The 16,551-nt window shown below is 36.4% G+C and overlaps 1 protein-coding gene and 1 pseudogene across 9 annotated transcripts in view; one reads left to right on the top strand and one right to left on the bottom strand.

Moving 5' to 3' along the window:
- The window catches only part of CCDC88A (coiled-coil domain containing 88A), a 199,204-nt gene that overhangs the window by 77,962 nt on the left and 104,691 nt on the right, over positions 1 to 16,551 (bottom strand). For all 9 annotated transcript variants that reach the window (XM_085019197.1, XM_021087519.2, XM_021087520.2 and 6 more), the window contains exons 5-8: positions 14,599 to 14,657; positions 11,134 to 11,217; positions 9,450 to 9,590; positions 346 to 518 (exon numbers count right to left, since the gene is read on the bottom strand). In XM_085019197.1, coding sequence (XP_084875323.1) covers positions 346 to 518; positions 9,450 to 9,590; positions 11,134 to 11,217; positions 14,599 to 14,657 — 457 coding nt within the window. The remainder of the gene's footprint in view (positions 1 to 345; positions 519 to 9,449; positions 9,591 to 11,133; positions 11,218 to 14,598; positions 14,658 to 16,551) is intronic.
- Positions 5,972 to 6,936, top strand: LOC110260012 (sushi repeat-containing protein SRPX pseudogene; annotated as a pseudogene).

The raw sequence follows: 16,551 nt of genomic DNA, 5'->3' as shown, positions 1-16,551 counted from the left end.
CAGTACTTTGAATTTCAAGGAATGGAAAAATAAAAAATATTAAGGCAACCTCAATTTGCCAAGGAAAAACATTATTTTTTAAAAAATAAAGGACATCTTAACACTAGAAAAATAGGAAGTACGTAGATATAGAATAACGGGCACCCTTTAAATTGACAAGATTTAACACCAGGAAAACCTTACATTAGTCTTCTTATTTTTCTCATTTTGACAAATACCAGTGAAAACTTTGACACAGGCTAACAACTGGGAACAACAGGTCTATATTCCTTAAGCCTAGAAAGATTCTTTAGGTCACCTCTTCACCCATATAAATTCACTGAACCTTGAAAAGCAGTAACTTACAATTCCTGCCTAAGCCTACGTATCTTGGCCTTAGCGTCTGCAAGTTCCACTGACAGATGTTGTCGACTTTCTGTTCGCTTCATGCCTGGAGAACCACAAGGTGACTGTGCAGATGAAGAGGCATGGGGTAGAAAATGAAGACCATCTCGTTCTTCAGAGAGCTCTATGATAGTCTAAGGAAACAGAAATAAAGCACAGGATCCCTTTTAATATTTTATGTATCAGAATACTAAACACGTCAATACCAGTCACTAAGTCTGAGTACTGTACTACAAAAATCAAAAACAATTCACTAGTCAAAAATAACTATCATATTTAGCTGTCATTTTTTAAAGTCTGATTCAATAGCACATGGATGATTGTGATGATGGCTGTAAAACTATAAATACAATAAAATTCACTGGAAAAAACAGTACATGGATTAGCTATTTACTAGATAACATAAGAAAAGGACTTAATAATTTTTTCCCTTTACTACAGTTTATTAAAAAAAATAAACTGTAGTAAAGTAAGTAAAACAGATAGCAACTGTTGGAAAAGCATAAAAGATATGTTGAGATAGTAAAGGAATTAAGAGTGATATGAATATAATTATGCTATCCAACATGACAGCCAGTAGCATAGGCTAATTACAAATTTAAAAAGTTAAAAATATAGTTCCTTAATCACATTAGACACATTTCAAGAGCACAGTAGCCATAAGGATCTAATGGTTACCGTATCGTGCAGTGCAGAAATACGATCTTGCCATTCCTGCAGAATTGGGAAATACTGCTCTAGAACTGTAAGTAGGAACCTCAGAGGGACCTATAAAAACCTCAGAGGTTTAGCTCAAGCTCTTAATTCTACAGGTAAGAAAACTGAGGCACAGAGATTGATTTTTCCATGATTTCAAAACTAGATGGTAGCAATAACAAGACTCCAGAACAATCTCTTGACTCCATAGCCTATGCTCTCTCTTACAATATTATTTCTAATCTGCCCCTATATCCCTTTCTCTAGACAAATCTTCTATTTATCCTAAATCTGAATTTTAAGGGCTATTTAACCTACATATATTTCATTCAATCATGTTCCTCCATTCCCCTAATTTTTCTTTTCCTGGAAATTTCTCTTTTTCTAAACCAATTTCTCAGCTCTTCTTTGAAACTTCCCAAGCAAACAGAAATTGCCCTATGTAGCGACTTCATCTGTCCTCCTGCTCCAGACAGAATGGATGGGGTTACAACCTTGGGACAATGAAATCATCCCCTCATGCTGTTTCTCATCACCAAGTCTTATAACACTCTCACTGAATCATCACTTTTCTCTCTCTCTCTTTTTTTAATCTTTTTGCCTTTTCTAGGGCCGCTCCCTGCAGCCTATGGAGGTTCCCAGGCTAGGGGTCTAATCAGAGATGTAGCCACCAGCCTACGCCACAGCCACAGCAACACCAGATCCAAGCCATGTCTGTGACCTACACCACAGCTCATGGCAATGCCGGATCCTTAACCCACTGAGCAAGGCCAGGGATTGAACCCTCAACCTCATGGTTCCTAGTTGGATTCGTTAACCACTGAGCCACGACAGGAACTCCCTTATTCTTTTTTTAAACCACTCATCAGAATTCATTTCTTTATCCTTGGGATACATTTCAGCACTTGAATAAAAGGTCTGTCCAACTACTGCTTTCACAGATTCCAGTATGCCTATTGATAAACCTCAAAATATAACTTCCCGGTTCCTTTTCTCTCTATGACATCCATTTCCTATTACACATCCATACACAGGCTTCCTCTGTGAAAGAACCATTCTGCTCTTGTAGCATCACTCCTTTACTATAGCATTACTCCTATGTCACCATTCCTATGGCTGAATACTTAATCATTCAACTCGTCCTTTTCACCCAGTCAAACAGATTATTCTTGGCCACTCTACAGAGTTCCTACTAAGCCTGGAACTACAATTAGGCTGTTAAATGTCACCCTTACTTTCTAATTTAACACTACCATGCCATTCTTTGACTAGGGTTCACTCTTTGGGAAAAAAAAAAAAAAAAGAGAAGGGGACAAATATTTACAGAACTCCTAGCAAGGGAACTTTCCAACAAAATCTCATCCAATACTATATTTCCAATAGAAGCTTTACATCTGCTTTGAACATGAGGAAACTGAGGCACATATAGCTTAACTGAAGTCACACATCTAATGGTAAGTATAACGGGAATTCAAATTCAAGCCTGACTCAAACACTACATCATTCTCCTTACCTACCATCAGTTTTTCTATTCCTGCTCCAAGGTGATAAAGAACTCTAAATCCCTTCTCTACCTAAGCCACCAACTACAAACTGCTATCATCACTTCCAACAAATGACCCTCAACTTGTCAAAAAAATAAAACCACCTCCGATAAACTCCTCCATTTTTAGGCATCTCTTGTTCCCAACATATTCTTTACTTCTATAACATTTTCAATTTCTCTCTTCCTACTGGCTTTTTCTCCTTGTTCTTCAAAAATACACAAGTTTCTTACATCTAGAGGAAAAAAAAAAATCACACTTCCCCCTTGCTATCCTTCTATTTCTCTTTTCAATGCAACTTTCTGAAGGGTAGCTTGTTCATTGACACTACGTCATCTTGTCTATCTACCCAGTATGTTCAGCCCAACTTCCCTTTCTCTGTAACAGTATTACTAATTTCCACGGTAGTCCAAGCTCAAATGTCATAGAGTCAACTTCATTTGTATATTTTCTTACTGTCTCAATTATCTTTAATCTTGTCTTCTAACATCTCCTGACTTTAGCAATACCTGCATACAGTATTTACTAAGTATTTGTTTCATGGACAAGCTATAATTTAATCATATGCTGCCGTGTATTTTTCATTTCAAATGTGTTTTTGTTTTTTTTCTTTTTCTTTTTAGGGCCACACCCATGGCATATGGAAGTTCCCGAGCTAGGGGTTGAAATGGAGCTATAGCCGCTGGCCTATACCACAGCCACAGCAATGCCAGATCTAAGCCACGTCTGCAACCTATACCACAGCTCACGGTAACACCAGATCCTTAACCCACTGAGCGAGGCCAGGGATCAAGCCCGCATTCTCATGGATTCTGGTAGGTTCATTAACTGCTGAGCCATGAAGGGAACTCCTACAATGGGTTTTTTTTTTTTTAATGAACCAGATACAATCTCCCTATACTTCCTTTGTATATCTGATGTTACCCACCATAGCAATGAGCATACAAAGAGTTGCTCAGAAATATTTAACTGAATGATTCATGAAATGGAAAACTCAAGAAAAGTACTAAAGACACATTATTACATTTAAAATGAGCAGGTGGTGAAATTCAAGTATCAATGGTTTCCTGGAGTTCCACATAAATATTATTATTATATAGAATTATGAAGTCACCAGAATTTTTTTTAGCATTGTGTCTCTTTTTATGTTTATTCTTCAATGTATATTAATAAATAACCTACTTTTTTGCAAGATCTTGTGCTAGAGTGCGTGGGAGCAACAAACTGACAGGATATGTTGTTAAAGGCATACCTTTAATTTCTAAAGCCTTCTCAGATCTTTCCAACCCTAGATATTCCACTAATAGTTGCCAGCAATGTCTTCCTTCTTTAAATTTCTACAATTTAGATACATGTCTCTTTTTTGATACTCTTTGGTTATTTTCAAAATTTTGTAACTATCAATTAGTTTATTAAAATAACTTTCCTATTAGATTGTAACAATATTTGGTTCTTTTTTGAAAGTTTGTCAGTTTGTTGCTCCCACACACTCTAGCACAAGATCTTGCAAAAAAGGTTATTTATTAACATACATTGAAGAATAAACATAAAAAGATACACAATGCTAAAAAAAATTCTGATGACTTAATAATTCTACTTATAGAATGCATCTTAAGGAACAGAATCAGATGTACTCAGCACAATCACAGATTTAGGCAAAGGTATTACAATGTTTAGGAACATAAGCACTGGAGTTAGACTGGTCAAGTTACTTAACTTCTCTGTGCTTAAGAATCTTCATCTATAAAAAGGGGTTACTGCAGTTCCCATCATGGCTCAGTGGTTAACAAATCCGATTAGGAACCACAAGGCTTCGGGTTTGATCCCTGGCTTTGCTCAGTGGATTAAGGATCTGGCGTTGCCGTGAGCTGTGGTGTAGGTTGCAGATGCAGCTCAGATCCAGTGTTGCAACTTAACTCCTAGACTGGGAACTTCTATATGCCACAGGTGCAGCCATTAAAAAAAAGAAGAAGAAGAAAAATGACTGGGAGTTTGGGGCTAATAGATGCAAACTATTACATTTAAATGGATAAACAACAAGGTCCTGCTGTACAGCACAGGGAACTATATCCTATCTCCTGGGATAGACCATGATGGAAAAGAATATAAAGAACAATGTACAGGAGTTCCCGTCATGGCACAGTGGAAATGAATCCAACTAGGAACCATGAGGTTTCAGGTTCGATCCCTGGCCTTGGTCAGTGGGATAAGGATCCGGCATTGCTATGAGCTATGGTATAGGTCACGGACGCAGCTCGGATCTGGCATTGCTGTGGCTGTGGTATAGGCCAGTAGCTCTGATTAGACCCCTAGCCTGTGAACCTCCATATGCCATGAGTGCAGTCCTAAAAAGCAAAAAAAAAAAAAAAAAAAAAAAAAAAAGAATGTATATATGCATGACTGGGCCACTTTGTTTTACAGTAGAAATTGGCACCACACTGTAAATCAATCATTGATTGTAAATCAAAAAAAATTAGGGAGTTCCCGTCGTGGCGCAGTGGTTAACGAATCCGACTAGGAACCAAGAGGTTGAGGGTTCGGTCCCTGCCCTTGCTCAGTGGGTTAACCATCTGGCATTGCCGTGAGCTGTGGTGTAGGTTGCAGACACGGCTCGGATCCTGCGTTGCTGCGGCTCTGGCGTAGGCTGGCGGCTACAGCTCCGATTAGACCCCTAGCCTGGGAACCTCCATATGCCACGGGAGCGGCCCAAGAAATAGCAAAAAAAAAAAAAAAAAAAAAAAAAAAAAAAAAAAAAAAAATTAGGAGTTCCCATTGTGCCTCTGCAGGTTAAGAACCTGAGAGAGTATCCATGAAAATGCAGGTTTGATCCCTGTCCTTGCTCAGTGGGTTAAGGCTGTGGTGTAGGACAGCAGCTACAGCTCCAAACTTCCACATGCTGCAGGTGCAGATGTAAAGGAAAAATAATAATAGGGAGTTTCCATTGTGGCTCAGTGGTAATGAACCCAATTAGGATCGATGAGGATGTGGGTTCGATCCGTGGCCTGACTCAATGGGTTAAGGATCCAGCACTGCCTTGAGCTGTGGTGTAGGTCAGAGATGCGGCTCGGATCCTGCGTTGCTATGGCTGTAGCGTAGGCCGGCAGGTGCAGTTCTGATTCGACCCCTAGCCTAGGGACTTCCATATGCTATGGGTGCAGACCTAAAAAATAATAATTTTTAAAGAAAATTAAAAATGAAGAGTAATTAAAAACAGATTGACCAAATTATTCTAGATCTAAGTGAAATAATTATGACAAAAGATCGATCAAAACAGAAAAAAAAAAAGGGCTCTCTATTCTGACAAGGGAGAGCATCCCCTATGGTGGTCCAATTCTGACTGAAAAGCCATGCCAGCAAATGGAGATGCCTACTTTAACTGCCAGTGTGAATACTACTACTCGCCAGGATACACACTGAAAGGGGAGTGGGTAAGGCCTGGAGCACCAACCAGCCTGGGATGATACGGAACTTTCTAGAATCAAATGCTCAAGTTTGAAAGAACACATTTCTGAACCTAATAAGCTAACAGTCTTCTGTGTCCTGGGAGATACCTGAGGGAAGAGACACAGCAGACAATATTTTCCTGATAATATTCCAAAAGGCTTCCCCCAAGACTTGAATTTTCCTGAAGGAGATTACAAGATACTGTACACAGTCTCTGACAGAGCTGAGAATAAGGGAATCTACAAATTCTGAGTTAGAGTCAGATTCTGTGACAAAACTCAAGGCCCCAGAAAACAGTTAAATGAAACGTTCCAGCAGCAATAGTTAAGGAGCCACCTGTGAGTTCCTCTACATTGATGGTCACAAGATACAGGGTAGCCCTGCCTGAGTTTGCCAATCCATTCCAGCTTGGCGTGGCATGGAGTCCACCTGTGCAGCCATGAATGTTAATGTGGGTACCAAAACAGTAGTCTTAGAACTTCTGAATCAGTTTTATGAGAAAGAGACTCCTCATGTGTCCACACCCATGGCCCAAAATCTCCCCTACTGGCTGAAGCTTGGAATATTATAGCAAGCACAGTGTGGCCTGAATGTTCAACACATCACCTTGTGGAGCTGGAAAGCATGTTCCTGAACCTGACTGGCAGGACAGGAGCAAAGATTATGCCTCCAGCACTAGCTCTGCAATCCAAGCAGAATACCATTCTATTCCTTCAGTATCGTGCTAGCAGACAACCACAGCATGGACAAGAAGTTCCATGTCTCCCCATTGATGCCTGTGGCCACTTCTAGCCTGATTGACACTTTCCCCTTGGGAAAAGGGGTGATGCTCCTCCAAGCTCAAATGGGCCAGAACTGTGAGACCTGATAGCATAGTTTCCCTCTCTACACTTTTCTACAAAGTGCTATGTGTACAAAAGGAAAGGTCTTAAAAATATCTTTAATGTACACATTTTTATTTGTAATTTTAAAAGACTATTTTATAAGCTTTCTCTGCACTTAAAAATTAACATGATGCTTTTTGTATTTTGTTATGTTCCAAAAATTATGAACATGATTTTCACTCTTTGTAACTCTTACTCCATCGTGGCTGGTTAATTTTGTATAGAAATTAGAAACCACAACCATAAACATTTTCAACGTGCTATTCAGTGTGATATATAACTTTCTCCTATTTTGTTTTTTCATATTAAAACTTTAATACTTCAGAGGAAAAAAACAAACAAAAGTTAAAGGGAAAATTTTATAAGAACTTGTTTCAATACAATTGAATGATACAGAATTATTATATTTACATACTGAATTAATAGGTGTCTATTATTTTTTGCAAATATTTTAATTATCTTTTTTTTTCTGTCTTTCCTAGGGCCACACCCACGGCATATGGAGGTTCCCAGGATAAGGGTCTAATCGGAGCTGTAGCCGCCAGCCTATACCAGAACCACAGCAATGCTGCATCTGAGCCACATCTGTGACCTACACCACAGCTCACGGCAACACCGGATCCTTAACCCGCTGAGCGAGGCCAGGGATCGAACCCGAAATCTCATGGTTCCTAGTCAGATTCGTTAACTGAGACACGACGGGAACTCCTAATTATTTTTTCTAACTAGTTCACTAGTGAACCAATTTGAAAAAATTTTCCCCCAGGGAACTACCTTCAAATCATCTAAAAACTTGTTTTCCAACACCTACGACAGGAGAATGTGACCACATTCACATTCTCTTATCTCAGGTATTGAGAAAATGTTTTTTCCCCTTGTTAGAAAAACAAATTCAACTAAAATGCTTAATCAGGCAGGATAATACATTTTTAAAAGGTCTGTCCGACAATCACTCCATACAGTGTTTCATATTCCTTTTAATTTTGACACGGATCATGTAATAACAAGTATTTTGTTCCTATTTCTCGAAAATAACATCCTCCTTCGATCCATTAATTACTTCATGTAAGTGAAACCAAAAAATGTACACGCGTCCATTAGTCATATGAAACCAAAGTACAGGTTTTCAGAAGTAATTCCTCAAAAGCTGGAGGACACCTTATCAAAATACCTTTAATATCTTGAAACACAAATAAGAGTATTATTATAGAAATTGATAAAAGAGTAAAAAGATACCAACATAAAAAATGAAGATATGAGGTATGACTTAAAATTCAGATTGAAAATAAGTGATATGGAGTTCCCTTCATGGCTCAGTGGTTAACAAACCCGACTAGGATTCATGAGGATGCGGGTTCGATCCATGGTCTCACTCAGTGGGTTAAAGATCTGGCGTCGCCATGCACTGTGGTATAAGTCACAGATGTGGCTCGGATCCCATGTTGCTGTGGTGTGGTGTGCAGGCCAGCGGCTGGAGCTCCAATTTGGCCCCTAGCTTGGTAATTTCCAAATGCTTCAGGTGCAGCCCTGAAAAGCGAAAGAAAAGAGAACATAACAAAATATAAAAAGCATCATGCTAATATTTAAGTGCAGAGAAAGCTTATAAAATAGACTTTTAAAATTACAAATAAAATTCTCAAAATTCCCATCAGAAATGAGTATGTTTTACAGTGACATGGAAGTTTTTTGTTTCAAAAAGAAATCTTTAAAAATTTCTTCTATGTAGTCTTTCATTAGTCCCAAGAGTAATCAAATTCTCCATAAATAAACTCAAATCTGTCTCCCTAATGTAAATGGAGCAACTGATCAAAGCTTTACAGTCTCCTGAATGACAGAATACTTTGGTCTGCTATTAAGAAAATATTACTCACCACCACATGCACTAACGTCTAGACTTCTCTAAAAATTATAAGCTACTTTCAGAAAGTACAAGCAAAATATGTGGTGCAATTTTACTCTTTAAAAAGCAAAGTACTCTCTTAAAAGGGCTTGTAATAATTCTCTTTTTTAAAATCACACCTCGTTATAATGACTACAAAAATTTGAGACCTTTTGTGAGACATTTTATTCAGAACACCTGTTATTCTCCTTTTATTAACACTTATTTTTCCCAATCTCAACATGTGGCAATAAAACTACAAAATTAACCTTTAACAGAGTCTTACACTTCAAGGTAATGATTTTTCCACTTACATCAGTGATGTTTCTAGTTTCTTACTTTTGTACTGTTGCCAGAACTATGGTGATGAGTTAAAAAACACAGAAGAATAAAATTAGGATAATTTAAAGGAAGGAGAAAAGAAAACCTAATTGCAATCTGTTTACTAGCAATTTGGGGCTCCTATGCATCCTTTCTAGGGCCTGTGTTGTACAACAAAAGACATACAGTAGTACTTTGTTACTGTCCCTAAGAAACAAGGTATCATTTCTGAAAAATCTCTGAAGCTTCTTTTTGGGAAAGCAAACAATCATAATATATTAAAAGAAATTTACAAACCTCTGAATGTTCATCTCTCTCATCTATAAGTCTTTTTAGATGCAATACCATATTTTTCAAGAGTGGTTCTATTTCCTCCTGAGACATGTCAGTGACATCCATCCATTGTAAATCAAACACATTTTCCTGATTATGAGTTACCTTTAGAAAAGCAACAAAAGTAAACAATTTTTAAATGGCGTATACCTAAAAATCAATTAATTTTAGTATAATGTTAGCTTAAATATTACATATTCCACATAAATAAAATACGGAAAGTAAATATGATGTTGAAAAGAACTTCTGAAATTTATGAATGATGAAAAAGCTTCTACTAAAATTATTTTTACTAAATATAATCTTTAAATGAACTTTATATTTATTTCCCAGTCAACTAAAAAATACAGTATTTAACTCGAGGCATTCCTCAACAACGATAATACGAATATGACCGACAACTAACTGATTTAACAAAATCAACTGCTCTTTTTTTAGATAAGACTGAATTTATTGCATTTGAATTCAAAAGCAAAAGATTTTTAATCCTGGAGGACATATATTATTGCACTTTTATATCTGAAAAGCTAATTCTTTATAGATTTTGAAGATGACACGACTATAGAAACTTAAGAAGAAAAGGACTTCCAATATAAAGGTATTTAAAAGAATGGAAAAGTTATGTAAGTGAATACTTATTTCTTGCTTGCCATTTCTCATTGTGATTCTGATTTTTTTTTAACTTTCACTATAAACAGCAAAAATAACAGTTTCAAGAATAATGGCAAATTTAGTAACTTGTAATACTCAACATTTATTCAAAATAAAATACAAATAATAAAACTAGCAAACAGATATATGTAATATATAAAGGGAAACTACCAATAAAACTATCTTGTGGATTACTAATATGCTTACCGTTGACAACAATATCACTGACAAAAAAGTAGGGCTCTATGATTAACTAAGAGAAAAGATGATATTTGAAACGAAGTCATTTAAATAGACTATTTTAAACACTACCAACTGTATTTAAAAAGTCTCTCCCTTTCTTTTGATCTCTTTCTAATTAACATGTAAAATTGAACATGCAGTAGTTTACAAACTCTAATAAGTATACAAGATTAAAAGCCCAAGACTAGATAGATGCATAAAAAGAAGCTTTTAAAAACAATCTTAACAAATAAATATTAACTTCAATTATTTGATGCTGCACAATCTTCTAAATTTAGGTTTTTATATGGATGTTATGATTCATTAGTTTATAATTCATGTATATTTTCCATAGAATTTCTGCTGTGCCCATTCATAAAAAAAAAAAATCACTGGAATGACATAATACATAAGATTATCATCTTACCTTACTTTGGTGTGAACTACAGGCAGTGATCCACTTTGTGCTACTTCCATTTACTACACTATTCATGCTGTGCTAACAAAAAATACTCTCTCCTCAAATGGCACTTTCTGCCTATTCCTATGGATAAAGGCAACAGTACATCTGTAGTAAGCACTGTGCCATGTACAAGATGATTCATTTAAGAAAATGTGTTGAAAGAGAAGACAATTTGTCTAAAAGCAGAGTTCATCTATATCTGGCTTTGATTTATTCTTACTTAATTTATGACTAAGTATTTGGGGAGATAGACAAATAAAACATACCACAAGCTTCATAAAAAGTACATAAAAACTGCGTACAGATTATTACCTCTTGAATATGTGCGGCAACTGCTGCTTTTGTATCAAAATCTAAACTTTGAATTCTTTCAATAAATTCTTCTTTTTTCTGACACTAAGAGAAAAGAATAAAACAATCATTCATAATAAATATGTTATAAAAATGTTATAAAAAACTAAAAACTCAGGCTAATGAAAAGCTTGGCTACATTTTGAACAGCACAATGAGGTTTTGTTTTGTTTTGCATTTAAATGATCTAATATATTTACCTAATAAAAAGATAAAAATTTAGATATATTTAAAAAGCAAGGTATTGAAAATCCACACAATTTTTATGCTGGAAAGTTCTAAGTTCTAAAGCGGGTAACCATTATACAACTCATTTGAGGTCAGTACAATATTATTATGCTAACTTTACAAACAGAGAAGTAAAGAATCAAGAACTTGTTTCAGGGAGGATAAGTTACTTGCCAAAAAACACAGTGAGTCAGTGGCAGAATTCGGAATACAGCCAAAATGCTCAGTCAGTGTTTGGCTATCACCAAACAACACAGTCTTTCTTCTTGGAAAAAAAATTTGAGCAATTTTTACTTCAAGCTTACAATTCATTCTCACATCTTCATTCTATCAATCTCAAGAAACCTACTTTCACAGCCCAGTTCAACACATACAAAGTAATGCAATAAATACTTGATGGGTTTCTAACATAAAGTTACCAGAGAAAAAACTTAAGACCATATATATATAAGTACACACGTATTATGTAGAATAAAGGCAGCAATTCTTTATTGCGCACCTTTTTAAAAACTTTATATAAACTGAAAATATTACAAAGCAAACCTAATCTTCTTTCCACTCAGTACTGAATATCAGTTTAACATGCATCTTACTCTCTCTCTCTCTCTGGTCTACACCTCTTATACCATAATCCAACTGCTAGTTTGGCTGTATTCTTACATCTACCAAATGAGAAGTGCATACAAAATAGACAGCACTGCCTTGTCTAGCTTAGTTGCATCTCTTAGGCCAGTTACTGAACCACTAGTGAAGACACTATTATCAAAAAAGAAAAACTGGCTCTTCGGTCATTAAGAAACTTAGCAAGGTTCTGGTTTATATTACACATTTATTATATCATAACATTCTATTTCTATTGCCATACATTTAACTTAAATTTTTTTTTTTTTTGTCTTTTTGCCTTTTATAGGGCCACTCCTATAGCATATGGAGGTTCCCAGGCTAGGGGTCGAATGGGAGCTGTAGCGCCGGCCTATACCAGAGCCACAGCAATTCGGGATCCGAGCCGCATCTGCAACCTACACCACAGCTCATGGCAACACCAGATCCTTAATCCACTGAGCAAGGCCAGGGATCGAACCTGAAACCTCATGGTTCCTAGTCAGATTCATTAACCACTGCGCCATGACGGGAACACCATTAACTTAAATACATTTCTATCAGTGCAGAAAGTTCCTCATTCCATAAAAACGAAATTATTAGGATGGCATGCAAATATTTAAAATTAAATCACCGGAAGGAGTTCCCATCATGGCTCAGCAGAAATGAATCTGACTAGCATCCATAAGGATGGAGGTCTGATCCCTGGCCTTGCTCAGTGGGTTAAGGATCCAGCCTTGCCATGAGCTGTGGTGTAGGTTGCAGATGCGGCTTGCGTCTGGTGTTGCTGTGGCTGTGGTGTAGGCCAGAGGCTACAGGTCTGATTCAACCCCTAGCCTGGGAACTTCCATATGCAGTGGGTGTGGCCCTTAAAAAAAATTAAATCACCAGAAATGTACAGTTCCTAGCTGTGACTAGGAAATTAGAGATTTTAGTGATAAAAATTACTGAGTTTAAAAACATGAATTTTTTGGGAGTTCCCATCGTGGTTCAGCAGAAACAAATCTGACTAGCATCCATGAGGACGCAGGTCCAATCCTTGGCCTTGCTCAGTGGGTTAAGGCTCTGGTGTTGCCGTGAGCTGTGGTGTAAGTCACAGACGCAGCTCGGATCCCACGTTACTGTGGCTGTGGTGTAGGCCAGCAGCTACAGCTCTGATTTGACCCTTAGCCTGGGAACCTCCATATCCCACAGGTACAGCCCTAAAAATACAAAAAGATAAAAAATAAAAACAGGAATTTTTTTAGTTAGTAAATAATATTTGACAGGCTTAGTGAGAATAATTAAGAATGACTTTTGGATACTATATCTGTAACATATATAAAAGAACTACCTTTTTAGTTATGGTAACCACAATTTTTAAATTTTATGTTTCCAGAAGTGTTGACATGCATGGTTTGAGCCAAGGAGCATATATAAGTGGCAGGCTTATAATAACTATAACTCACTAAAGGGTCCTTCAATTCAACTGCCCATACCTTTGTCTGCCTTCAGTTTAAATTAAACACATACTCTTCCATTTTCTAAGTCCTAGAGCCACTGTTTGTTTCTTTATACTGTCTTTAAAAGCTGGCTCTTTAGAGTTCCCATCGTGGCTCAGCAGTTAATGAACCAAACTAGCATCCATGAGGACGCGGATTCTATCCCTGGCCTCTCTCAGTGGGTTAAGGATCTGTCGTTGGTGTGGCTGCGGCATAAGCCAGCAGCTATAGCTCTGATTCGACTACTAGCCTGGAAACCTCCATATGCTGCTGGTGTAGCCCCTAAAAAGCAAAAAAAAAAAAAAAAAAAAGAATAGAAAAGCTTGGGGTTTTTAAAAATATCAGAATTAAAAAAATATATATTTTAAAAGATATGACTATATGATAATATAACTAAAGTCCAAAATAAAATAATAGGCTAAGCGGTTTTCTTCACAATCTCCTTACGAGATTATATAGTTATTCAAAAATTTAGGAGTTCCCGTCATGGCTCAGCAGAAATGAATTTGAATAGCATCCATGAGGATGCAGGTTCAATTCTGGGCCTCACTCAGTGGGTTAAGGATCCAGTGTTGCCATGCGCTGTGGTATACACGTCGCAGACATAGCTCAGATCCTGTGCTGCTGTGGCTGTGATGCAGGCCAATAGCTATAGCTCTAATTGGATCCTTAGCTTGGGAACCTCCACATGCCACATGAGTGGCCATTAAAAAAAAAATGTATGGGAGTTCCCATTATGGCTCAGTGGTTAAGGAATCTGACTAGGAACCATGAGGTTGCAGGTTCGATCCCTGGCCTCGTTCAGTGGGTTAAGGATCCGGTGTTGCCATGAGCTGTGGTGTAGGCTAGACGTGGCTCAGATCTGGTGTTGCTGTGGCTGTGGTGTGGGCCGGTGGCTACAGCTCCAATTCGACCCTAGCTTGGGATCCTCCACATGCTGCACATGTGGCCCTAGAAAAGACAGAAAGACAAAAAAAAAAAAAAAAAAAAAAAAAAAAAAAGTATAATATGGACTTTAAACACTAATAGTTCATTCTTTAGTCTTTGAGAAACTACAGCCTGAAAAAAAAATGTATAGAAACTTAAGATGAAAATATGAAGAATTATTTTAACTTACCTGAACTGCACAACCCAATAAAAGTAAAAGCAACTTTTTAACTTCTTCTGTGCCTTGTTCTGAAATAAAAACAATCACTAAGTACATTTCACTTTAGTTCAACTTTCTTACAATGGTAGAATTACTTCTGGAGGTAATAATATTCAGAACAATCTGACTAAGGGATTAAGTTTGTAACTACAGTGGAGAATTCAAAAAAGCAGCTCCTTGTGTGAACAATATTTGGTTAGAATAGAAGGAATATGCAAGGATCTCAATTTTGAAGGGTTGAAGTATAGGTAAAGTAGCCTTCAAAGATCTGTGCAATAAAGGATGCTAACTATAAATCTACTACTTTTCCATAAGTGATTATACTACACCAACATACTAAATCAAGAAGTGCTGCTATAGAAACATGCCAATCAACCAAAATGGTTCCTAATAGGTCTGGCTTCTTTTACGCCTATTGGTGTTTTCTTTCTAAAATATATCTTATATGATTCATTTCCCTATAAAATTTAAATAGCTTTCCACCATGTAGATTTATGAGAATCAAAATCTTAAATATGAATTATGGTGAGGTTGGTAAAATAAGTGTATATAACAACCTAGATAAAGTTAATGGTCTGTGACAGAACTGGAAAGTACATTCACTGTCCAACAGCCCTCACTTCGAATTTTCTTAAAACACTCAGCTGACAAAAAAAAGCCACTTCTTTGGCCAGAATTTCACCATCAAGCCAATCTATGATTAAGTCTAAATTTTCTTTTCAAACATTTCCTCCTACTCTCTATGAAACAATCCACTTTCTTAGCCACACTAATCATCCTTCCCCAAATAAATATACATAACACACTCCTCTGCCTTAACTTCTGTTACTCCCTCTGCCTTTCTTCCCTATCCCCTCATCCCTCTAAAGAACTACTTATTAATCTAATCAAGCCCCTAGCACCTCTCTAGGTATCTTCCCTGACCCAATTACCAATGGTCTCCATCTCTCACTAATATACCAATTTTAAGAATAATCAATGATTCCGTATTTTTAAGCCTGAACATTTTTACATATAATACATGATTCCTCAGTTATCTCTCAGCAAAACACAAGATCCTCCAGAGCATAAACCATTTTCTTTATATTCCTTGTCTCTATAACTTGGTAAGTATTTGCTAAATGAATGAAGAACTGAAAATAATTCCATTCTACATATTTTTTTAATTTAAAAAAATTTTTTATTTGTATATTCAAATATTTTAGAATATCTTGAAAGACTATCTAACCTACTAATTCACTCCATCTAGCTGGGAGTTTCCTCAACAAAAACAGATGCTTGGTTTTAGTTTTTATTTTTGTATGTTTTGACTGAGTATGACAATGGGCACTGGAAAAGATATACTTCATTGGGGTTCACGTAGCCTGTAAGAAAATAAGTCTTTTGTTGAAACTGTTCGGTAGCTGCTAATTTCCCCAATTGTTTAAATTAAAATCCTGAACATGTCTTATTTAAAATCTGGTAAAATGCAGAAACTTTGAAAAAAATAATTTAAATCATCTAAGAAGCTGCTTCTCATCTCTTTTCATTCAAAAGTAGTTTAATATAAATTACAACATATCAAGCAGTAAAGCCTTAGATTCAAACAACTTTGGCAATGGTAGACAGTAGATACACAAAAAAAATTGTTTTAAAATCACTTCTTCTCTAAGGTTATGTTCTTTAAATCTTATAACTACAATAAGTATAAAAGCTCATCTTTTATACTTATTTTTTAGACACTAAAAAACATCACAGAAAAGTATCAATTTAGTAAAGGAAACACCAGACTTAACGTAAAATGTATGTCTGAACCCATCTACAACTTGTAAATATTCTGTTTACTTTCTGTATATAAAATGGAATATCACTTCCACCTTCTCCTATGTATGTTAATGAAAATAAGCAAGATCTTGGTAAGCATCATAATATTACACAAAGTTA

The sequence above is a fragment of the Sus scrofa genome, chromosome 3 (genome assembly GCF_054392235.1).
Source record: "Sus scrofa isolate SSC_HxYL_T2T_F1_AM1 chromosome 3, Sscrofa_HxYL_maternal_Yorkshire_Landrace_v2.0, whole genome shotgun sequence".
Lineage (NCBI taxonomy): Eukaryota > Metazoa > Chordata > Mammalia > Artiodactyla > Suidae > Sus > Sus scrofa.
This window is presented reverse-complemented; position numbering and strand designations above follow the sequence as displayed.